The sequence below is a fragment of the Papio anubis genome, chromosome 11 (genome assembly GCF_008728515.1).
Source record: "Papio anubis isolate 15944 chromosome 11, Panubis1.0, whole genome shotgun sequence".
NCBI lineage: Eukaryota > Metazoa > Chordata > Mammalia > Primates > Cercopithecidae > Papio > Papio anubis.
The window spans coordinates 114760749-114785221 of NC_044986.1; the positions used below are offsets into that span (position 1 = coordinate 114760749).

At 44.9% G+C, this 24473-nt stretch overlaps 1 protein-coding gene and 1 pseudogene across 38 annotated transcripts in view; one reads left to right on the forward strand and one right to left on the reverse strand.

Annotated features, from left to right (window-relative positions):
• Window positions 1–24473, reverse strand: part of CELF2 (CUGBP Elav-like family member 2) — an 861437-nt gene that overhangs the window by 11989 nt on the left and 824975 nt on the right. For 11 of the 38 annotated variants that reach the window (XM_017944501.3, XM_009213961.4, XM_009213963.4 and 8 more), the window contains 2 exons: window positions 10179–10310; window positions 3106–3303 (listed from right to left, as the gene is read on the reverse strand). In XM_017944501.3, coding sequence (XP_017799990.1) covers window positions 3106–3303; window positions 10179–10310 — 330 coding nt within the window. The remainder of the gene's footprint in view (window positions 1–3105; window positions 3304–10178; window positions 10311–24473) is intronic. The other 27 variants (XM_017944484.3, XM_021943921.2, XM_017944489.3 and 24 more) reach the window with 4 other exon arrangements.
• On the forward strand, window positions 4615–6043 carry LOC116269537 (annotated as a pseudogene).

Consider the following 24473-nt stretch of genomic DNA (forward strand, 5'->3'; position numbering starts at 1 on the left):
TCCATTTCCTTGGACATATCCATATTCTAGAGCATGGGAAGGAGTCTATTTTAAAGGGACACGATTGTAGGGGGGGCCTTAGGTCCCCAGATGTTTTCTGGTTTTAAGAGAATCAAAATTTAACATGAAAAGATGCAAAACCCAAATACTGGAAAGGGATGGTCTGAGTGCTGCTGTGTGTGCACATCCTCGGTGATATGTTTGCTGGTCAGATGTGGTGCTACCAGCTTTCACGTTCCTACTGCACAAAAGATCCAAATGCATGAATGAGGGTTATTGGGCCCCAGTTGGAACTGTGAAGTACGCCTCACCTCCTGAAGCCGGGGAGAAAATAAGAGTTTCAGTGCACATGACAGATGACTGGGTATGCCTGAGTAATCCTGGCTTTTAGAACGTTGCTCGTGCTGAATGTGTCTGTGGCCAACAAAGAGACCAGTAAACACACACAAGTAGGTTTTGTCCTTTTGCTTCTGATCTTCCCAAGAAAAAATGTCAGCAGCATCTCTTGAAATAGATCCCCCAATTTTTCCATCACCAAGAAACAGTTTGGTTTTGTATATGCCCTGAGTTTTTAATCTTAAAATGGGAAAAAAAATTTCATATGGAAAACCTCCCTTGTATGCAACTAAGGTGGCTGAGATGAAGAGGAAAACATAAAACACCTTTTTTAAAAATGGGATTCTACCTGTGTGTCATCGCTATTCCTTTAGAAGTGGGAAACACCTGTTCACAAGTCACCCCTTCATCAGATTTCTCCCGGTGCACGTTACTGTCACTTGTTAGATTCTCTGTTACACTCACTACTGGTCCTGGTTGTTGGGGTGTTCATGTTTTATCTTTCTCACAGGGCACTTGGTCTGGCATAAAGCACTGGGGACGTTTGTAGGAACAAAGCTGTACGAGTACACCAGCGTCCCCATTCCTCACGGGACTCGCCTCCTGCAGGTAATGGACAGAGGTGGGCCGTCAGAGGCTCACTTCCTGTCTGGGGAAAAACACACCAGGTCTTGCAACCTCGGACAGAACTGTGGAGTAGAAAATCTGGAATTCATCTTTGTTATTATTTTTTTGCTCTGCCTGACATCATTTGCTTTTAAATTTATGTTTTACTTAAAGTAATATGAAGATGGTTTAAATTTCTTGAGCACGTATTAACTGGGAGAGAAGGGGATCAGAAGAGAGGTATGAGAAGGTGGGAGATGATTCCAAAGAAACACTGAACAAATCAAAAACCCGAAAGCATGCTACTGAAAACGCACACACTTAAATCAGAGGTGGACAGTGGTTATTTTGGGCAATTTTACCTTAATCTCAGAAGGGGAATTACTGCACTAAGCAGTAACCCCTAAAACTCAAGGCGAGAAAGTTGAGGGCAGTGAGCTCAGGTGAAACCTCGGAAACATGTTGTTTCAGGGCCCAGACTTTATCCCTAAACCGCTCCATAGTTTACTGGAAGGTCCTGCTCTGTAATGGAGAGGTGGCCACCATGTGGGGAACTGGCCTTCTGGCCTCTGTGTGAGGATATCATCGTCCTACAGGGTCCTGCTCTCTGCCTTCATTTGTCACCATGGTACTCAGACCACAGACAAAGGAACACACACAGGCCTTTCCTGGGGAAGACAAGTGATGTTTTTGATGTAGGGGCTCTTTCACAAGCCTGGGGAACCACAGCTGTCTGAACACCTGTGCATGTTTCAAAAGCCTATAATAATAGTCACAGCTAAGAGTAAAGACAAAGTTGACATAATGAAAAGTAACTTGGACTTTCATATATTTTTCATTTTAAAAGTGATCTCCATGTTATTCATACAAATAAAAAACCTTTTCTTTCCTTTTTCAAAAAAAAAAAAATGTAAGTATCTTTTAAGCTGTGTTCTCTTAAAACCCACTTCAGACAAAGCAGTTTGGAACTATGGGGTGAGGGTAAAAGAGAAGGGAAAGAAACTTAAAAAAATCTCCCTTAGTGCTTCTCTATTCTGGCTTTTTATTCCATATCTAACCAAGTCAGAAAAAAAAATCATTTAGCAGATTTTGCTCTAAAGGAGCTTCAATTAAGGAAGAAGGAATCAAAAGGAAGAATGACCAATGATCCTATTTGGTCTTACTCATGAACCATTTCATAATTAGCTTTAATTTATTCTTAGCATTAACTTCCTGGAGTTTATTTTGCTTTACTGGCAGAGAAGCAAGGCAATCGATCACTTACTTGCTTTCCCTGAAGACCCCCAATTAAACAAAGACCAAGGCAATCCTAACCGTGCACTTTATCATTCACCTGAAAACCATCACCTACTGAGAGGCAGCCACACACTCACAGGATGTGTGGACTCGAAAACCCTGGCACACACAGGACAGAGAGTGCTTCAGCCTACAGAAGCCAGTGGCCATCCATCCCCTTCCACCAACAAGTAGTTTCTGTGTCGGGAAAAGGTGATGGTCTGTGCTGACTTGGGAAAGGGAAGTCGCTGGGAATTTTTTATAGGCAGCAAATATTAAGTAGTTGATGGGAAATTAATAGTTTATAGAACTTAATTATGGGAGGGGGGTGAGCAGTGAGAGGATATTTGGGGATTGCAAAAAAGGTGGTCAACTTTCCTGGACTTAGATCTGCAGAAATGCCATAACCCTTCAGAAGATGTAGCTGGGGGAAAAAATTAAAACCATTTATCTACAAAGCCAGACTGGTATATAAATATACAATGGACAAGAACTTCATCTAAAGAGATGGATGAGAAATTAAATTAGAAGGTAACTATAAGACCAAGTGAGAAAGACTGAAATAAATAGGATTTTGCTGCTGTTTGAGAGAGAGGGGTCTGTGTTCCCTGACTGGAGTGCAGTGGCTAGTCACAGGCATGACCATGGCTCACTGCAGCCTCAGCTCCTGGGCTCAAGCGATCTTCCCATCTCAACCTCCCAAGTAGCTAGGACTACAGGTGTATGCCACCATGCCCAGCTTTCAGGTTTTTTTGTTAAACACGAATAACACATACAACAGCTGCTTTCTGTTATGGCATGGGTTCAGTTTGATACCTTTTAACCGTGCTCTAGAGGCCAGTGCTGCCAGTTGGGCTGGGCCCTGCCTGGGGCCAAGGCGGCACCTACCTTCCTTCTGGCTGCCCGCAGCGCTCTGCTGCTGCAGCAGGCTCTGGCTGTACAGAGTGGGCAGCGCGGCGGCTGCGTACTGCTGAATTCCTGAGTAGGCCTGGGTGAGGGCGTCCATGGTGCCAGCCGTGCCATTCGTCAAGCCTGTGGCGCCAAGTCCTCCATTCAGAGCCGCCATACCTGAGAGCATTTGAGCAACTTTACAAAAAACCCAACAATAGAGAAGAGAAACAGCACTTATTCATTAGTGCTTTCCAAAGGAAGTTAGAGAATCATTTGACACAATACAACAGCAAGTACATGCAGCTAGCACACAATTACACCGACAGGAAACTAAAAATAAAACCATGAAGAAATAAATCATGACAATGGGGGAAAATGACCTAAGCCATGAGAACCCTCACTCCCTAGGCCAGTGATCCAAATGCACTGTGGCACGAGTGAGACGAGACAGCTCAATGCCATGCAGCGTGCTACTGGCAAGTACCGTTGTTATCTTTTGGAAGTAAAAGCCTTTTGCTTCTGGGAGCTTAGGAGCATGTTAAAAAAAAACCTTAGTAGCAGAGGCCTGTAAAATATATACACTGAAATCCATTTATTGGGCTTTTTAAGGAACTACGGGATGGCTTGCAGGGCTGAGGAGGAAAGGATGAAATAAAACTTTTTTCCTTTAGGCCGTGTGATGAGGAGATGGAGAGGACAAGTTCTGTACTCGCGGAACCAGTGGACCTGCAGTTCCAGGAGTTACAGTGTGGGAAAACGGGCTTTCTAAACAGCTGAATGATGATGCCAGGGACTACGACCTTAGGAGTCAGTAGCCTGGCTGATGAAGAATTGAGGCACAGAAGAAATGTGGACCTTTCCCACAGTCGCAGAGAGCTGAAGCTACTCATTCAGTATCAAAGTGGTTCAGTTTTCAGCAGCAAATAGTTATTCTGTGCGTGCTCCCATGCCCAAGTGGCGACGGGGGTTTCGGCCACTGAAAGAGCTCCAGGTCATGTTTTTCAGTCAGCCGGAGACAGAGGCGTGTCTACAGGCTGGACCTTGGCTATCACCTGATGGGAACGGGATGGTGGCCAGTAGACTCGATTTCTCCCCTTGTATCCTGGCTGCTCTTTGGCTCTACTGGGGTTGCTGACTGTCACATTTTCCCTGAATACTGAGTCAAAGCCAGCAACACTTTATAGAGTGCTAACTTTCATATCAACTCAGGAAATGGAGGAGGGGACATCACAATTGCCTCTGGGTCCCTTTATGATCACAATTCTTTAAGAAAAGATCTGTTTCTGAGAAGAACTTACTGAAAACATTCATGAAAATCGCAGTGAAAGTAGGGCTATAGATTGGATATACGAAAACAGCAAGAATGGCTAACTGAAAAAACAGGTAAGGAGTCTAATGACGATGGAGGACAACTAAGGTAAGGCTGCCTGGAAACACCAGGGAGTCCGGCAGCAGAGTGACCTCCACACGCCCAGCATGCTGCTGCCCTAACGGAGCAGGTGGGGAATGTTCTCTTTACGCCACTTGTGCTTCTATTTGGCCAACTTTGCCTCTTCAATTAAAAGGACACGTGTAAGATATGAATTAGGCCATGGCTTAACAGTGGAGGACTGTCGTTGTGCCTCACCTCGGGTATTCCTGTGCTTCTCAGAACAGACACCGAGCAGGGGTGGCGAGGTGAGCGTGAATGGCGTGAGAATGGAGGAGCAGCCTCCCGAGTGCAGGCTCAGCTCAGAGGTGTTGCCAGCTGAGGCCCTGCTGTGTCTACTTTTGTTTCATATTATGAAGGGGTCTATCTATTAAGAAAATCATTGAGATTTTCATTAATGTTTTCATTGGGTCATGCAAGTAAAAGCTGTCCAAAGAGCTTGGATGCAGACTGTCCTAATTACTCTAAATGATCCCTCGGACACCAGCAAATCACAGCCACCTCCTTGCCACTGTGCTTGCCCTCTGTCCCTGTTACTGTGGCCACCAGAGGACTGGAGAGTCATTTCTGTCTTCCTCCAGTGGTCTTATTTCATCCTCATCTCCCACTATTTATTTGTGTGATGCAAAGGAACTTCCGTGTTTTTGAGGTAGGTGAGAGGGGTATGTACAGTAACTCGGGAAGGGCCGGACGCCGCTGATAAATTCTGTTGGTCTCACTTTGGCCAGGCTGTTAACAGGTGCTGTGGATTATAGATGATCGAGCTCTGGGCACAGTCCTTTAGAAACGCAGATGCCTGTGTGGAGGAAATTCTGGCAGGAGAAGAGTGGCGACTCGCCGCACTGCTTGGATCTCAAGGCATGAGGTTCTGGGAGTGACTTGCAGCCTGCGAAGCCACGCGGGCGTTGCTGCCAGACGAGGACGGGCTGAAGACAGCAGCTCCTCTCTGATGGACACCTCCAGGTTCCCATGGAGGGGTGGGGAGCATTGCACCGCCATGATGCCTTGTCTGCTGAGGGTGGGAGTTTTCAGGCCCTGTCATGTGAGACCCACAGGGGCTCCTTCCTGCGATTTGCAGCCTCCATGACTTGGCTTCTCCAGAGCACCAGATACACATGAGGCATTTTATGGCAGTGGTCACTGGGACCCAACTCCCTTCTCTGTACACAGCTGGTTTTGAATTTCCAGGTCAGAAAAATTATCCAACTCTCTCTTTTGCCAAAAATGTTTTTCTCTTACAGGGCAGAAGCAGAATGCAGCTCCTGCTCTTGAAATACTGGATGGATGTTTCAGAGGGTATTGTGAGGCTTGGAGCTCCAGCCAGTGACGTTCCAGCCATATCCTTCTTTCCTGGCTCCACTTCACAAAGGCTGGCTGTGCCTCTGGACTACACCTCAGAGCTAATCTGCTTTCTGGAAGGGTCATTTTTACTTCTGCTGGTGCTGTGCATGCAGGAGACAGCTGTGGCCGGCCCTGTTTTCCTGGGGAAGGTGGGGGGTGGCAGAGGCGGTACCATGAGCAAGGGATGCAGATGCTCAAGGGGGACGAGTCAGGGGACACGGGGAGGGTTTGGCCTATTCAGCCAGGGGCTCGCCTCCTCCATGGTATAAACATCCATGTGAACAAAAAAGTTCTAATAAGTACCAGCACACTGAGAATATTTTAAACTACAACTATCATGGAAAATCTGGGAGGGTGGTTTCTAGGTCCCGGGTGGAAAAGTAGCTGAAAACATGGTAGGATTTGAAGAACAATCAGAGGCAGCATTCCACCTCTGAGAACAGTTCCTGTGAGTCACCTGATGTTATTCTAGGTTAATTCTATCACAGACAGTGTTTGTCAACCCAGCTGTGGGTACTTGATTTCCTCTAAAAGCTCTGGATAACAGAAGCAGAGCTGTGAAGAAAGTTACGTTGAATAAAATGCTTCCACTTAAAAGAATAGGGCTTTTCCTTGAAATGGCCCAATGGATCAGCCGTTTCCTCTCATTTATTATTATCATCTCCATTCCCATGCATGCTATTTAGACGAGGAAGGCTGGAAGCAAGTGACAGGTGTGGCAGTGCTCGGCAGGGAGGCCTCTGCACCTGGCCCTTCGGGAGGGCCGGCATGCAGCCTGACAACTGAGTGCCTTCTGCCTCATTCCTCTCCAGAGGCCCTCAGTCTACGGTAGAGACCCAGGAGCTGGGAGATGCTGAATTTGTTAACATGGCACAGAAGGACTAACCCATAAACATGAGCATGAATGTTTTTTGTTGGGGGGACTAAGGAGATGACACTGAAAAGGGGAATCACAAGCCAAGTGCCACAGCAGACCACACTGACTGCAAGCTGCCCTGCTAGGCTTTATTCCAAATCAAAGAAAAAGGGAGAAGGTCTTAATATTCTCACAGATTTGTAACCACTTCACTGGGGTAAGTTTTTCCTCTGTATAGATGATGGATTATCCTTCTAAGCTACAAGCTGATAAATGAGAAGCTAAATATAAAATCTCTAGAACTAGGGTAGATGAAGATGTCTCTATGTACACTGGGTGTCACTTATATACCTGCCTGTGTTATTAAGGGCACACACATTGTGTGGGGCTGTGGAAACTATAAATACTAGGAATACAGATTAAAACAGTAATTTCACAATGCAAGTAGTGCCAAGCCACAAAAATATGCCCGGAGCATCTTCTCACGGAAAATATTTTCATAGACGCTTTTCACCAGGCATCTGCAGCTGATTTTCTTAAAACAATCATAATTTTAAGCACTATATGGTAAGCCATTTGGAAACCATTCGAATTATGCAATAAAACAAGGAAAAATAAAGATGCCACTTGACATACACTGAAACACATAAAATCAGATACAGACTCTTGGGTGGAAAAAGTGTGTTCTTCACCTTAGTTCAGATGTTAATATATAAAACATGCTCAGGGAACCCTGAAAAAATCCAGAGGTGAACACTCTGATGGTGAATCACTTGTGTTCCTTCTTCTGATCTTGATGATTCTTACATTTTTAGGGTATTGTACTGTTTTTTAGCCCTTCGATTCATTAATGTATAAGGGAATAAAAAGGACATCCAACTCAAAACAGTATAATTTAGCTACTTGTCTACTGACCAAAAACTTCATTTTTTGGGAGAGGTGTTGGGCTCTTGAGCAGGAAAGAGGGTAAAACGTAGGCTCTGGTGAGTCATCTACCTGCTTTCTGGCTGGCTGCTGTGTCAGTGGGAAAGAGTTGGCTCTATTCAGAAAACCTGAATACTCTCCATATGGAAACAGATAACGGCTGCTGCAGTGGGGTGGGATTGACAGCGGTGCTAGGGAAGCTGCCGTCAACTATTTGAGAAGCTGACTCTGTCCAGGTAACCACTGCTTGACGACTTTGTTTAGGAATTATCCAGTGGAACTGGTAGCATAATCATCTCTGTTGAGAAGGAATGGTCTGAAAGAGGATACTCTGTCTTGGAAGGTTTTCTGTTGATATTTTGCGACAAGCAGCAAATATTAGCTCTAGGTCAGTGCTGGAGATTGTAAAACAGCTCTGCATTAGTAACACTTTCCAGGCACAAGGAATGTATTTTCATTTGTGCCTGGTTTTGGTTTAATTAAATATTTTCTTGGTTCATACTCTCTAGTAGGGGTTATGTGAAATGACATTCTTTCTTCATTTTCTATGAACTGTACAGACTGATATTAACCCAATAGCAAAGAATTTTAAAAAGCAAAACAATTTAAACTTGTTGTCCTTGCCAGAAGCAAAATGTGTATCACACAAGACCCCACACAAGAACGACTCATGGTTTCTCTGCCATTCAACACAGCCCTCTGCAGTCCCTGACGAGAATGATGGCACAATCTCAGCAATGCAGAGCAGAGCAGCGTGGACAGGGCGGGACACGGACGAGAGGACACACACACCAGTCATGAGCACGTGCTGAGGAGGACAACCATTCCCACTGGCCTGTTACTCTGCAGACCAAGGACAGGCAGGCGGTCAAATCAAAGTCCTTGTTTTAGGGGAACTAGGTCCTGGGGCAAGAGAAGCAGCATGAGGGGATGTGTGCGAGCACACGCGTCCTCGACCTAGGTGAAGGACAAGGTCAGAGCGAGGAGCTGTACCGGAAACAGGGGTCAAGGCAGTGAGGCTCCTACTTGGCTGCTGGAAAAGTCAAAGCTGGAGGTGGTTCTAACTGGAATAAAACATTGCGGCCGCCGCGCGGCTACCAGTTCACGGGCTCCACGCTAATCACGAGCCATCCCATTTGGGAGGTATGGTCAGCTAAAGCTCGGTCCACGCTTTTGCTTCTCCTAGAGCTTCTGCATACAAGGATGTACTAAAACCTGGAAAATGTCCTAATTCTAAAAATGATCTATTTTATCAGGATTACAAAAGTTAATTTTTATTTGGATAAATTTTAGGTTCATTTTCTACCAAGTCCAGTGCAAGGTATTCTGAGCTTTTACAGTATGAAATTACTGGGATTATATTGCTTTAAAAAATTATACTGCCTGGTCACCCTTTCAAAACAGTCCACTTACTGAACCATGGCTTAAAATAGGGCAACAACTGTCAAGGACTCCTTTATTAAAAATGAGAACGGGCAGGTGCGGGGGTGTCCGGGCTGCATGGTAGCTAACTGGGCTCCAGTATCAGCAGCTCTGTTGGCTGTCGTGGATCTGCTGGGCTTGGCTACTCTCAGGCAACCAGGGAGTCCGAAACGGAGGGACAGGGAAATTACGTGTCCCCTCTGTGGGCTGAGGATCAGTTTCCCCAGTGCAGGAACCCATACCGAGCAGGAGTCTAAAACATGACTTATCCTCTGGCCGGCACACCGTTCCCCCATCAACCGAGAATGACAGGAACGGGTGGGCTGTGGAGGACAGAACCAGGAATTCTCTGGTGAGTCCATCCGTATGTTTTGGAACCAAGTACAATTTTCTAGGTGATATGCTTCCAGCCTACTTCAACCTGCCACAGCTAAACAATGTCCCTCTGGATGGTCCCTAATGTAGAGTGACCCATACCTGTGGGTGCTTAATAAAGATTCTGATCATGTCAGTTCCGGCAGTGACTCCTCTCCCCTGTTTCATTTGCTTCTTTCCAAGGCCTAATTTTCTCCCGTATTTAATTGTCATGAATCTTTGGACTTTGGAGCTGGAGGCTACCTTTAAGAATCATCTGATCCAGAACTTTCCATTCTCAAATGGAGACTCCCGAGCCCAGAGAGGGAGCAGCATCTGCCTGACTTCCCACAGCTGCCTGGCAGCAGAGCTGGGCTCGGGCTTCCAGCCTTCCAGTCCATTAACTTTTCCCACTGTAACACCCTGCCTCGCAGGACAGAACCGACCGAAACCAAAGCAAACCAAACCAAACTTCTGGAAACCTGAAAATAGCTGCCAGCCACAGAAGCCCATGGATGAGCACACGCGCGGTGCTACACACTGAAGAGAATCTGGGGGTGGAGAGTGGTCGGGGGTTTTCTGAGGCAAAATGAGTGTAGGCAGCTTTTGCCTATCAAAGCATGTGCTCCTCCATCCCAAGTTTTAGTTCTCCCCGTGGCATATCCTTTTTCGGCTCATTTCTGGCTGACCACTTTCTGTGGAGAATTTGGGGGAAGGCTGTCCACCAGAGCAGCAAATACTCACTGTTGATGGTACCTGCTAGTGCATTAATATTATTCAGTCCAACAGTGGCTCCAGCCAGTCCTTGCAGAGTCCCAAGAGAGGTCAAGGAGTTCATGGCTGCACCAGCAGTGGAGTTTGGGGTTGAAGCAGCCACTGAAAAACAAAAGGAAGACAGAGAAGAGGGGAGAAAAGACACGAGGTGAGTGAGAGCCAAGAAGACTGGAAATCCTTCTGTCATCATCTCATTGGACGGAGCTGAGGAGCCGTGCTTGTGGCTTTGGGTGAAGGACATATGGAATTGTACTTGTGGCAATTTTGACAGATTTGGTGGTTAAAAAAAAATCATCATAGCACTGTTTTGCCAATATAGCAAATACACTCACTGCTGGATGGTGGGGAAATCTGTGAATGGGAGGCCTGCCCAGCCAGCTTTATACATAACGAAGTTGGCAATCATTCTTTGGCTTCATTATTGGACAATATCTTGCTTAGTTTTTTTTTTTTAAACCTATGTGCATGAGTAAGATGGGCCTTTATTTTTCCTTCTTGTACTGTCTTTAGTTTTGCTAACCTCATACAATGACTGGGAGAGGGTTCCTATTTCTCTGTTCTCTGGAATAGACTCTGTAATATTAAAATTAATTGTCATTTAAGTGTGCGGTAGCACTTGCCAGTTAAATATTCTGGACTTTCTATTTCTTCATGGGAGTATTTTGAAATAACGATTAAATTTCCCTAATAAATAGGATGACTGAACTTTTCGTTTCTGAATCCGTTTTATTAAGTTGCTGCTTTCTAGAAATTGCTGTATTTTGTTTTCAACTATATACTGGTATAAAGTTATTCATAGTATCTTCAATAAACTTTCAAAATGGAAAACATTTAAATGTAAGACATTTCTTGGTCTGCCTGATCTGTCAGTTACTGGAAGAAGCATGTGAACGTCTGTCACTCCAACTCCATGTAAACATGCTTATTTCTGGAAATGTATCTTGAAGGTATATTTCTATGCAAGAGGTTACTACTTGCATAGATTTGGAAATGATCCTATCTTCTGGTGAAACAAACCTTTTTGGGGCAAGCTTTTGTTTCTAATTTTTCCCTGAAGTCTGTTTTGTATGATGTTTGGTGTAAGAAAGCACCAGCTTTTTTGGGTTTTTGCACTGGATATCTTTTGCCATCTTTTTACTTACCTGTTTATATTTTGGCTACATCTCTAATATATAGACAGGTTTAAAAACAACACAGCCTTATAATTTAAGTCTTTTAGTAAGGGCATTTAGATTTTGTCCTATTTGTTCTGCTAATATTACATTTTTTTTCTCTCCTTTCTTGCTGTCCTTTGAGACAGAGGCTTGCTCTGTCTCCCAGGCTGGAGTGCAGTGGCATGATCTCGGCTCACTGCAACCTCCGCCTCCCAGGTTCAAGTGATTCTTCTGCCTCAGCCTCCCGAGTAAGTGGGACTACAGGTGCCTGCAATCATGCCTGGCTAATTTTTGTATTTTTATTAGAGATGGGGTTTCACCATGTTGGCCAGGATGGCCTTGATCTCTTGACCTCATGATCTCATGATCCACCCGCCTTGGCCTCCCAAAGTGCTGGGATTACAGGTGTGAGCCACCAAGCCAGCTAGGTTTGTCTTTCAATATCATTTCCCCTCTCTACTACTTTGGAAGTCATGCATAGTATTTCTACTCTCTTGTATATGGTCATAAAAACTAAGTGATCTTTAACTTACGAAAAGCAAAGTTACTTATCTTTGCCCTTTGCCAGAACAATTCAAGGATCTGAGCATACTTTAAGGCAGAAGAGCCCCCTCTGAACCCAGGTGCGGGATATTCATGCATTTTACTTGTAGCTTGGTTTCAGTTTTTTATTCAGCACTTATTATTCTTTACAGCACACATTTAGATTTGCCCACATATTTACCACTTCCTTTGCTTATTATTCATCTTTCATCTGGGTTATTTATCCTTTAGTTTGAAGTTATATCCAATACAGCTTTATTTTGTGAGGGTCTATTGGTGAAAAAGTCTTTTAGCTTTAGTTTGTGTGAAAATTACGTCTTTATCCTAGTTCATGAAATATTTCTTTCCTGGATATTCGAGATTGACAGGTTTTTCTAAGCACATTTTACGGCCTTCTGACTTCCATTATTACTGTTGAGATGTTAGGCACTGAGATGTTCGTGTTCCTTGGAGGTGGTTTTTCTCTCTGTTTTAAAGATCTTCTCCTTGTCTTTGGTGTTCTGCATTTATCACTGTGGTGCTTCCAAGTTTAGATTGATTTTTATTTTCCCTGCTTGGAATTCATCTGGATCCCTGAATATGTGGATTTTTGTTTCTACCTTTTATCAGTTCTGGAAAGTTCTTGGTTATTAGCTGCTCTTATATTGACTTTCCCCCATCCTCTTTCTCCTTTCCACTAGGAATTTAGCTAGACCTCAGTTAGATTTAGTCCATGTCACTTAACCTCTCATGTTCTGTTTCTCAGTTGGGCATCATCTCCAAAATCTGTGTTCCAGCTCACCACATTGTCTTTCAATTGTATGTAATGTTCTGTTGAACTTACATCTCCAAATTTTACATTTTGGTTATATTTTTTCATTTCTAGAATGTTATCAACATGCTGGATCATTTTTCATAATCAGTCACTTTTTCACTTTTCAAATTCTTTTAATATGTAAACGTATTAGCTATACTTCCTTTCTGTTGTATGCTAATAATGCTAATATCTGAGGTCTAATAATGGTGGTATCTAATAATGTCCCTGCTATTTCTCACTCTTGGTGCTTGGTTTGCTTGTATATTTTGTGGGGTTTTTTTTTGGTTGTGAACTTAACTATCTTGGAACTTTATTTCTAGGAATAATTTGAGGTCTGGGTTGAAGATGGGTTCTTTCAAGAACGACTTAACATTTGATTCTACAAGGTGCTGGAGGAAACTACAAGCTGGGGATACTTTAACTTCATGGCTTAGGATTTTTGGCCACTCAGACACAATCAGATTGGGTTGTAAACTCACGTGAGGGATGGTTTACTGCTATGAATTGTCAGAGGGAAATTCCCCCGGCCCTACCTAGCACTATGTTTTGAGATAGGCAGTTTTCCTTGTAGTTTTCTAAGGGGGGAACATTTTTTGTTCATCTTTACACTGAGAGTTTAGCCTTTTGGGGTTTCAACCTTGTATGGGGAGGGTCTCCTATTAGATACTGCACAGAAGCCTTGGACTTTCTTGTATTCTTTATGGTTGGGAAAGCTGTGCGAACAGATACTCGAATTTATTCAGTTCACCAAATATCCTTAAGGGGAAAGCCACATTCAATATGCTGCCGCTTCTCTGAGTTTCCTCTTTCACTTAGTCATTGATTTATGAGTATTTTTTGCTAATTGACTACTGATGTCATTAAATATATTTTTAAAAACCTTACTATACATTTCAGGGTTTTTCCCAGTGGGAGGGTCCTTCCAGCAATCTAGTCTGCCTAACTGCCAGAAATAGAAATCTCTCCTATTTGGGGTATTTCCTAGGGACTGCATCTGATGTCAGTCTACATGTGATGGTCCTTGCCAGATTGCTGTGCTAGTAAGTAGCGTGTTAAAGACCATCCCTAGTACATGTTTGAATTCTAAACCAGCAAAAGAGGCCTGAACATTTTCATACAATTTTAGGGGACACGAGGGAAGTACTTTTAAAATAAGGATATCCGTGGGCCCTCTTTCTAGTGAAACAACCACAACAGATAAAATGATAAAAACCAACCACTTAAGGTCTCTGGAAATTGTCCTAAGTACATACATGAATAAATAGTTTTTCTCCAGAAGATTTATCAAACATCAGCAAGAACAGCAAGAATCCGTGGCATGTGAGCTACAACCCACAACCTACTCCCTTTCCTGGTACAAATCCCCTCCTCTGAAGCTCAGCATAAAGGAAGCTCTACCCTGGGCGGTTATGGCCAAGAAGATGGGGCTCCCTCTTCCCACAGCTCCAAACACACAGGGTTATGGTTTCTCCCAGGGAGGGGGAGACTACCAACATTGACAATTCACAGCTCCCACCCCTGCCAGCTCTGTGGCAGAATTTCTATTCTAGGCCAAGAAGCAGAGGGGTCCCTTCCTCAGCCCAGCCTTTACTCATGGAGTGGAAGGTCTACACCAGGCATAGCATTCTGAGAGTACTAGGTCCCACTCAGCCCATCTCACTCACTGGGTGGAGGTTTTATGCTGGAAAAGGCAAGGAGAGAAGACCAGTTGCTCCTATGCTCACACAGCACCCTTCTTGTAGACCAGAGGTGTCATTCACAGAAAAGCAGGCCACTGTCCCTGCACCACCTCCAGAGCAGGGAGAGATAGGTCACAAGAACAAAGGGCTCTGTAACTTTCCCTAAGGATAACTAATTATTTGGAACAGAGTATGGGAAAGTTCAAGCCTAAGGCACTGTCAGAAACAAGAGAAATTTTGTTGATGAGCAATTAAGAGTAGGCAGTAGCTCCATGATGGCAAAGTAGACTAGCTGAAAGCTTAGCAGAGAGGGCAGGGAAAGGGACAGCCAGAAGGAGTCCTGCTGGGGTCAGAGCAGGCCTCAGGGACTGCCTGAAAGAGCACTCCTATGAAAGGGCCCAACCGCAATCAGAGCAGACTGTGGGGACAATTTATTCTCCAGGGCAAAAAATAATAGCGCAAACAATTGAAGATTGGTGGAGGCAGCTGGAAGTGAAAACAACAGAGACACAGCAGCCAGAAACTTAACAGAGATTAGGCAAAGAGGCAGTGAAAGGGAGCTGTCTGGAAGAATTTTGTAGTTTAACAAAGGAAAAATAGGAATGTCACTCATAGCTCAAGGCTGTGGCCTCTGAGGAGTGACAGCAGAGGTGTACCGCAGGGGAATAGACTTCACTGAATTATTCTTGCTAAATCAATAAGGAAATAAACACAAATGAGAAGCCAGGGGGGAAGGGGTGATGTGCAGTGGGTAAGGAGGATCAGCACCCAGAAGTGCTGTAACATCTACAGTGTCCTGTTGTTAAGAGAAAGCTATGATATGTGCAAGAGAACAAGAACATGGAATCCGTACACGGGAAAAAGCAGACAGCACACAACAGAAACTGTGCGTAAGAGGGCCCAGATGTTAGACTTAGTGGACAAAGACATGAAAGCAGCTATTATAAACAGGATAACAATCTAAAAAATCATGCCTAAAGGATTAAAAGTATAATTACAATGTTTCATCAAATAAAGAATGTCAACAAAAGGCTGAAAGTATTTAAAAAATTGGAAATTATTTTACAAAGTAAATTTATTTCCTTCAACATTCATAAATCAACACAGTAAGTGCCAGTAAACAGGACAGAGGCCACTGGCAATTTTAAGAAAATCATACTGCCTAGCATGTGATAGACATCTACCAGGCAAATGGCAAATGGCAGCATTTTAAAATTTAACTTTCAGTAGGAAAGTGATGGAAATAAAAATTAGCCTAGACAGTTCACCATACAAAAACAATTTTAAATGAGGGTAATTGCAGTGAAATAATCTGCAAAATACCTATAAAACTTTAATAAATAAATGTGACCTGAATTGAACTGACAAGTTTTAATGGGCTATATGTAATTTACTTGTGTCCTGATTTTAAAAATGGAAATTCTGGGGCTGAAAAGTAAAGAACCAAAATGAAAAATTCACCATAGGGCTCCACGGTTGGTTTGAGTTGGCAGAAGAATAAGTGAACTTGAAGATATATTGATAGAGATTTTACAGTCTAAAGGAGAGAAAGAAAAAAGAATGGAGAAATGAACAGAGCCTCATAGAAATATGGCACACCATTAAGCACACTAACACACATGTAAACTGTGTAATGCATGTACCAAAGATAAAGACTGGAAAAAAAAATTTCAAGACATAATGGCTGACAGTTTCCCAAATCTGATGAAAGACATTAATCTACACATGCAAGAAAATGAACAAACTCCAAGTAGGATAAAGGTAAGGAAATCTATACCCAGGCACATGACAGAAATATGTTGAAAGTTTAAGAGAAAATCTTGAATGGAGCAAGAGAAAAATGATTCATCATGGATCCCAGTAAGATTAACAGCTGACTTCTCAGCAGAAACAGTGGACCAGAAGTTAGTAAGATGGACATATTAAAAGTGCTAAAAAGAAAAAACCTATTAACTCAGAATCTTATATCCAGCAAAACACAAGACACAAAACACAAGACAGGCTGTTGCTCTTGGTCTCTGCAGCTTGCACCATGCAGAATGTCATCTTACAGCACAGACTTCACCAGTCTCCACCTTTTTGCACTGTAACTGGGGATGGTCACCTGCCTCTGTGGTGAGCAGGGGAAGGATCATGGAAGTTGGCTGGCATGGGGCATCACTGAGAAAAGCAGGAAAAAGGGTCCTAGCTCACCCCCATTGCTACTGAAAAATGAAACTATAAATTTTAATAAAGAACACAACTCTATAGTTTCATCAGCTCTTTTCACTGGAATCTTAAAAACAAAACACAAAAAAACTAGAGGCAAAATGGGGTTTCATTAAACCTGCCTTGGACTCAATCTGTTCCCTCATCTCCCCAAGCTTCTGTTTCATTGTATTTAAATGGAGGAAGAAGAAGGGTACCTAATTCACCGGGTTGCTGTAAAGATCAAATAATCTATATAATGAATTTGGCACTGTATTTGGCACCATTTTTAGATCATCATCAGTTATTAGGTAGAGGTTGAACCGAACAGACAAAATGATATAGGATCTATTTTATGAAACAACGAAAGCAGGTAACACTTTTCTCCACTTTCATCTAAACATCTCCAACTGTTGATGACTGCACAGCCACTGGTCTGGCTTCTGTTGGAGGACCTTCTTCCACCTTGCAGGAAATCACAGGGAGGACCCTGTATGCCAGGCTGTAACCTTTCTCTTCCTATGACATCCACACTGTGAATTGCTGGCCCAGAGATGCTGCCTGCTGTGCCCCCATCCAGGGGCATCCAGAGTAGGGCCCGTCAGAGCCTGCTTCTAGAGAGTGCTTCGCCTCGGGGCAAGGGAGAAGAGGTGCTGGAGGACGCCAGGCCTGGCTGATCTTGTGCTCAGGGATGACTTCTCAAATCCTCCAAGTCTCCAAGGTAGGTCTGCAAACAGGTGTGTTGATGCCATACACTGCTCTTGTGTGGATGACTCCCAGTGGTGATGGCAAACAGTGAGTTGGACAGAGAGCTCCATAGGCACAGACATGCACATAGCCTACGGGCACGGGGGAAGCCTAGCTCAGGGGGCCACAGGAGAGGTGGAGGCAGCCTAGAAACTCCCTGGGCCACTTTTGTTACCGATGACAATGAATTGATATGCAAATTAGATCTCTTTACACCCTGGCTTCCTATTTAAAAACTGGGAGGTCGGCTACAGTGAACTGGACATAATTTCTTACTTCTAACTATGCTGTTCTTAGACAGTCCCAGTAGAAAGATGGAGAGAAGGTAAAGAAAAGGAGGGAGAAGAATCAAACATGAGACTAAGAAAAATTAACTAGATGACTTGCCTTAAAGTGGAAAGATGCTCTGTGCACTCTACATCATTGGACAATACTTTGAAAATTCACCCCAACTGGCATCTCAGTTGTAAGAGGATAGTTTTATTGCACATCTAGCCACCTTTACAAACCTTTTGAATGTTAACAAATAATCTATTTAAAGCATAAGAAAAACTCCAATTTGTCACACAGCCAACCTTGATCAAGTACTTAAAGACTGACCATTCAGCAGATGCACAATCGAGGGAGGTCCTAGACAGAGACACACGTGGTGCCACCAACACCCAGACTCTCCATTTCTGTGCTGGCAGACTGGCAAGATGCTGCCTCGGACCACCATCTGCATTCTTCCCACCTCAAATTCCTTCAGTCTGTGCTGAGAACTGTACCCTACGCTTTCACACTTAAAAGTTTTACAAAATGCCAAAGGAGCAGCACCTCAGGAGAGGTGCAGTCTATAAATGTTGGCTCATAATCTCCCAGAGCACCTCTTCAAGCAGAGGCTGCACCATCCAAGCAGGAGGAGGCAGAACAAAGCCAAGAGGATCCCAAACGGAGGCTGCAAAGTGCACCTCACCTTGCTTGCACAGTGGCTGCAATAACTTGTATACGTCACATTTTAAGCCTGTTGTACCACTGGTTAAAACCTATCAATCAGGCAATGGACGTTCAGGCCAGCTGGCTTGCCAGGAAAGAAAATGGTCGAGCAGTCAAGGACGCCTTGGTTTTATCAGCTCATGTGGCAAAGTCTATGGCGTTTTGTGAAAACTGTTTGTGGGGTAGGGTGGGGTGTGGAGAAGAGGAAAAGCGAGGTGGTCCAGAGACCCTGATGGTGAGGATATGCCCACCTTGGCCCTGGCCACAGAAGTTCTTTGCTTGTTTGACCAGATAAGCTCACTTTTGGAAAACTACAAATTGAGTAATCCCAAACACTAATCCCAACTGAGCAGACAGGATGGGTTCCTTCTCCTCAGGGCTGTGCTAGGTCTCGGATGAACACTATACCCAGAAGAGATTCTTGTCTTAGGTTAACACTGTAGGTCCAAGACCGAGCGCCTAGGTCATTAGGTGCTAGAAGATCACCTGGAGTAACTCCCGTATAGTATCTCCAACAGAGCTGAGAGCCGGACCCCCCAACCAGTGCAGGGCCTTCCTTCTCTTCCTAATCCCACTGACAATAACAGGTAATAGTACATCTTTCAAACGGATCTTTTACTGCAGTGGGATGCTCCCAGGCAAACTGTGAACTAGAGTCTTTCCTGCACGTGAAAGATGAAGAAGCAGAGGCCCAGAGTGCTCAAGGGACTGGCCCCGGTGTACCCGTGAGGGATGCAGGGTGGGCGCCAGCACCCAGGTGTGGCCATGAGGACTCCACAAGGAGGCCAGTGGCCTTTGCCACTTAGGGATACAGCAGTTGTGGAGGAAGGGCTGTTTGGAAGCTCTCTCAAACCAACCCAAATACATTTCCAGAGAGGCAAGGACCTGAGTCCACTTGCCAGGAAAAAGTTCTTTTCTCTGCCATGTGGATAACCTGGACCACCTCCCCCTAGCTCCTTACCATCCTTGGATTTCCTATGGGAGGAGGGGTGACTAATCAGACTGGTAGAATCGGGAAGGACCTGCATCCACCGGGGCAGGGCTAGGGGAGGGGCACCGAGTTGAACCAGAAGATGCCAACGTGTATTTGACAAAGGTGTTCCTGTTCTCTCTTCTCTCTCTGTTCCAACAGCGCCATTCCTGGATAGGCAGATTAAGCTTATCTGGGGCCTAAGGGCTATGTTTGGAGAGGGAGCTAATAATTATTATTATGTTCTCTGTTCATCCCCCAGCCAACCCAAGACATCCATGTCCTAATTTCTGGAACCTGTGAATATGTTAGGTCACACAGCCAAGAGAAATTAAAATTGTAGATGGAATGTGCTGTGGTTTCAATGTGCATTCCCCAAATTCCATGTGTTGGAAACTTTATCCCCAATGTAGCAGGGCCTTTCAAAGGTGATTGGATTGCGAGGGCTCTGCCTTTATGAATGGATTAATCCATTCATGAATTAATGGGTTGAGGAATTCATGGGTTATGTAACAGGAGTGGAAGTGGGGCTTTCTAAGAAGAGGAAGAGCGTCCTAAGCAAACATGTTAGCACACTCAGCCCCCGGCCATGTGATGCCCCGCACTGCCTCGGGACTGCAGAGTCCCTCACCAGATGCACTGCCTTGACCTTGGACTTCTCAGTCTCCAGAGCTGTAAGAAATAATTCCTCTTTAAAATAAGTTATCTACTTTCAGGTCCTCTGTTATAAGCCACAGAAAATGGACTAGGAAGGTTGCTGATCAGCAGACCTTGAGATGGGGGAGATTACTGTGGATGGTCTGGGTGGGTTCTTGTAAATCGAAGAAGGAATGAAAAGAGAAAAAAATCAGAGATGACAGCATGAGGACTTGCTGGCTCTGAAGATGGAGGAAGGGACCATGAGCCAAGTGAAGTTGGTGGCCTGCAGAAGCTGGGGAAGGAATAGATTTACCCCGAGAGCCTCCAGAAGGAACACACCCTGCTGACACCCTGACCCCAGCCCAGTGAGTCTGCTGGGTTCCTCATCTACAGAACTGCAGCATAATAAATATGTGTTGTTTTAAGCCATGAGGTTGGTGGTAACTTGTCATCTCAGCAACAGGAAACTAACATTCTCCAGCTCCACCGTACTGGGAAGAACGCTGACAGTAAGCGCAGCGAAGGTGTGAGCGCCTGCCACCTGCTGCTCATTGCCGAATGCACGTCACGCGCCTTAGCCCATTAAGTCCTTTACAGTTACCCTGTGAAGTGAAGTGGCGTGCAGAAGGTCACACAACTCTCAGTGGCAGAGCCAGAATTTAAACCCAGGGGTCTGGCTGCAGAGTCAGCATGATGTTGATGTGGAAGTCAAGATTCTATTTTGCCTCTTACGTCTATCTAGTGGCTACTGCAGAGATTTACTTACGGAAGCAGTGAACTTGCACTCACTCAGATTTGCCTTTAATTTTTTGGCTCTGTCCCTTCCAGTCTGTGAGACCTTGGGCCATCTGCTCCATTCAGCTGAGGCTTAGCATTTATGCATGAAATGGGAGTCACGTGCGCTGCCTCTGCGGATGGGCGCGACGGTCCGAGAAGGCGGCACTGATGTGTGATACACAGCGGGTGATCAATAAACGTGTGTTCAGTCTACATCTGAGGGAGGAGAATCCGGGTATTCTGTCCTCAAAAGAGGAACTGCATCTTTTCACTTCATTTTACAGCACTTGCAATGAAGATTCAACATCTTCCTCCCCAGAGAGGCGACTGGATGGATGGTGACTAATTTTGCTGCCTTTCTCATTAGTCTGGCCATCGGGAAGGTCTGTCTGTGTGTACAGTTTTGAGAGCGTCCCGAGGAGGGTGACAAGACACGAAAACTGAGTTGAAAGAGAGTGAGCTGATAAGAGTAAAACTGAGCCTAGAGAGGTGAAGACTAAGGCAAGAAACAGTCTTAGGTCTTGACGTGAGAAAGATATTCTTCGCAGCTCAAGAGATCAAAATTAGGATCAGTGGGTGGAAGCTGTTCAAAAGCAGATTTTAGTTGGATACAGAGGGGAGCCGGCTAGTGAAGAGAAGTCTTCCGCAGCGAGCTGCGCCGCCTCTGAGGCACTCGAGTCCCTGTTTATGGGGTGAGAAAGCAGATGCCTCCGACGTGTATCAAGCGGTTCCTGCAGACCCTAAGGCTAGGCTTGATGGCCACAAGGTCCAAAAAGCCAACTTTTGAAAAGCTCTTATTGTTGTGCCAAACACACTCTGGCCTCATCTCCTGGCAGAGAAAGAGAGGACTCCGTGAAGGCAGGATTCTAATGCTTCCAGGCAGAACTCTGGTGAAGGCTCCAACTTTCAATGCCCGCAGCATAACGGAACAATGTGAAAATCCCATGTCAATTGAGAGACCCGAGAACAAAGGATCTACGTAAATACAAGCCCCATTAAGCTTCAAATGGAAACAGCTTTTACTTCCTCTCGCAGGGAAACCGATACAGCAGCTGCCACACTAAGCACACCTGACTCGATCCTAAATGACCAGATCACAGAGAAAGTCACCAAGAAAAAGCGCACAGTTGTGTGGTGTCAACTCCCTCTGGCCCAGGGCCCTGGGCTGCGGATGCTCTGCAGGCCATTTGGTCAGAGTTGTCGTCCCTTCTGCTTATGTGCCAGAGAGAATGGGAAGAGCTTCAGAAACAGAGTGGGTAAAGTCAGTTGCTGCCATGGTACGACTGGGCCAGGGCCAGAGAACCCCTCCGTTCCTCTGAGGCAGCTCAGAAGCAGGGCCGCCGAGGGCCACGCTCAGCTCCCAGGCCGCCACTCTGCGCAGGCAGGAGCAGAGGCCCAGCCCAAGCCCGTCCTGGAGAAGCCCACCTCCCTCCCCGGAGCAGGAGCGGGGTGGGCAGCGGGAGCAGGGCCTGCATAGGGGCTCCAGTGGGCGTCTTATTCTTTGTAGAAGGTGGGATGGTGAACAAGACTCTTGATTTGGGGTGAGGCTGCCTGCTGAGGAACTTGGCTATTCCTCCATCCTTCTAAAGATTCCAGATCCACCACGAAAGGAAGAAAAACGGCAATGAGGGGCTTATCCATCTCTCACACTTGCCAGTTCTTTATTTAAAAGATACTTCCCACATGAATGTTCCCCTTCCCCCTCACCTGGTATCAGCGTATCTGCAGGGCATGTCTAGCTAAGTCTGTCGCAGACACCAGCTTGCTTTCCAGGAACACATGCGTTAATGTTCCCATATTAACCCTACTTCCCACTTTTCCTGGATAGCAAAATACTTTTTTCTTTTTTAAGCTACAACAAAACATTAACAGAAGACAGCAAGAATTTGCCTTCGGTGCACTCATTAAACACTTTCCATAGAACAATTAGACAGTGAAAGCACAGTGGCTTTGTGGTTTAGAAAATAAAATCATTGTAAACACAGAGAAAATTGCCTGCATTGACCAAACATACTCAGGACACTGGAGCCCGCGGTTGCCGTTTTGCCTCAAAAGAGCGTGGATGCTGAATTCCAACTGTGCAGGAAAAGATTGTGAGGAAGTAGGATAATTAAGCCATGACACAGGCACTAGCATTATTAGCTAATCACAACCCTGGGGCATTAATACAATACGCCTCTCCTCCCATGGGGCCTAATTATTCCACAATAACCACCTTTCATTTTAATTTTAGTCCCTCAAAGATTGTTTGGACAGAGAAAATAGGGAAAGATAACAAAATAAAATCCGAAATCAACAAAATAAAATAACAAAATCGAAATAAAATAAAATCAAAAATAAAATAAAAATCAATCTTCATAAATCATCAATCAAATCATCCATCTTTCATCACATCCATCGTCATCACAAAATCGTCGCTCCGTCGTCATTCCATCTTTCAATAAAGAACAAAGATAAAGATAAATCCGGAAATCTTTCATAAAATTTCAAATAAAAAATCAAAATCACAAAATCAGATCAAATCATTTCAAAGTCGTCAAATCAGATAAATCCGGAAACAGAAATAAGAATGAAGAAATGAGGGTAAAGAATTTCGGAAACAAAGGAGTCAGAATAAAGGAAAGGAAATAAGTAAACAAAAGGTAACAAAAACAAAATGAATCGATAAAAATCAGGAAAATCAAAATAGTCAAAGTAACAAAAGTCGATGCAAAAATCAAAATAAAATCAGGTCGATAGCTGCAGTGGTGAGGTGTGACCTCACACTCCCAGCCTGGAAGAGGGCACCTTCCCCAGAGACGTTGGAGCCCCTCTCTTCTGCTGCCAGTTCTGCTTCCCAAGGAAGCTGACGCCACCTGACTTGGTGCAGTGCTGGGCAAGAGTCATCACTACTGTTCTCAGGAAGACTGGGAAGAGGAAAACTCAGCCTAGAGGGCCGGGTCTGGACTCAGAATGACTGTGGAGGTTTTACTCCCTGGTGGCGCACATGTGGAAGGCGAGGAAGTGAGGGGCCAGCACCTGCTCCTCACGTGCAGAGCAGCTGTCCTGTTTTCATTGCTTTAATGTTCATTCCCAAAGGCTTGTGGAAGCTCTCTCTAGTGGATCTAAGAAGTCTACTTCATGGGTTGTCAATAAACCAGGGTGCCTTCCTACCCGGCCTAATTTTTAGCATCTTCCCCAGTCCCGTGAAGACGGGCACTCGTAAAGGCAGTGTGGGGCCATGAGTTTGGAAGAGTCCATTCACACGCGCGGTACACAGGGATCTCCTAAGAACGGAGCAGATGCGAGGGAAAATCAAACCTCTTTTCCCTGCCAATGATATTTTGCCTATGATTTACTGAAACAAAAGCATATACTTCCCCTTTAGCTGGCCCCAGATGTTTGTTTTTACAGATGGCCACGAAGAAGGACTGAAAAAAAATGTTGGCGATCTCCTTACAAGGGTGACAATGTATAAGTGGAGAAACCCAGAAATATGGTTCTGGGATCCCAGCAGTTCCTGCTTAGAATATGGACTCTCTCGTGGTGCGGTGGAGCTGTCATTTCACCTGTCACGAACATCCCGGGCAAACCACTCACACTTGCAGGCCTCTGTTTTCCTCACGTGGATCACAAAGAGGCAGCTGGATACAGCAGCTGTACCATTTAATGATGGGACTGGGCTCGGGCCTCTGGAGAGAAAGGGCGAGGACAGGGGGCTTCTCAGGAAAGCAGGCCCGTGTCACCGTGTCACTGACAGCTCGTCTGAATCTGGCCTTCCTGTGGGGGGTTGGGGGCAGCTTGTCGATGGAGAGAACA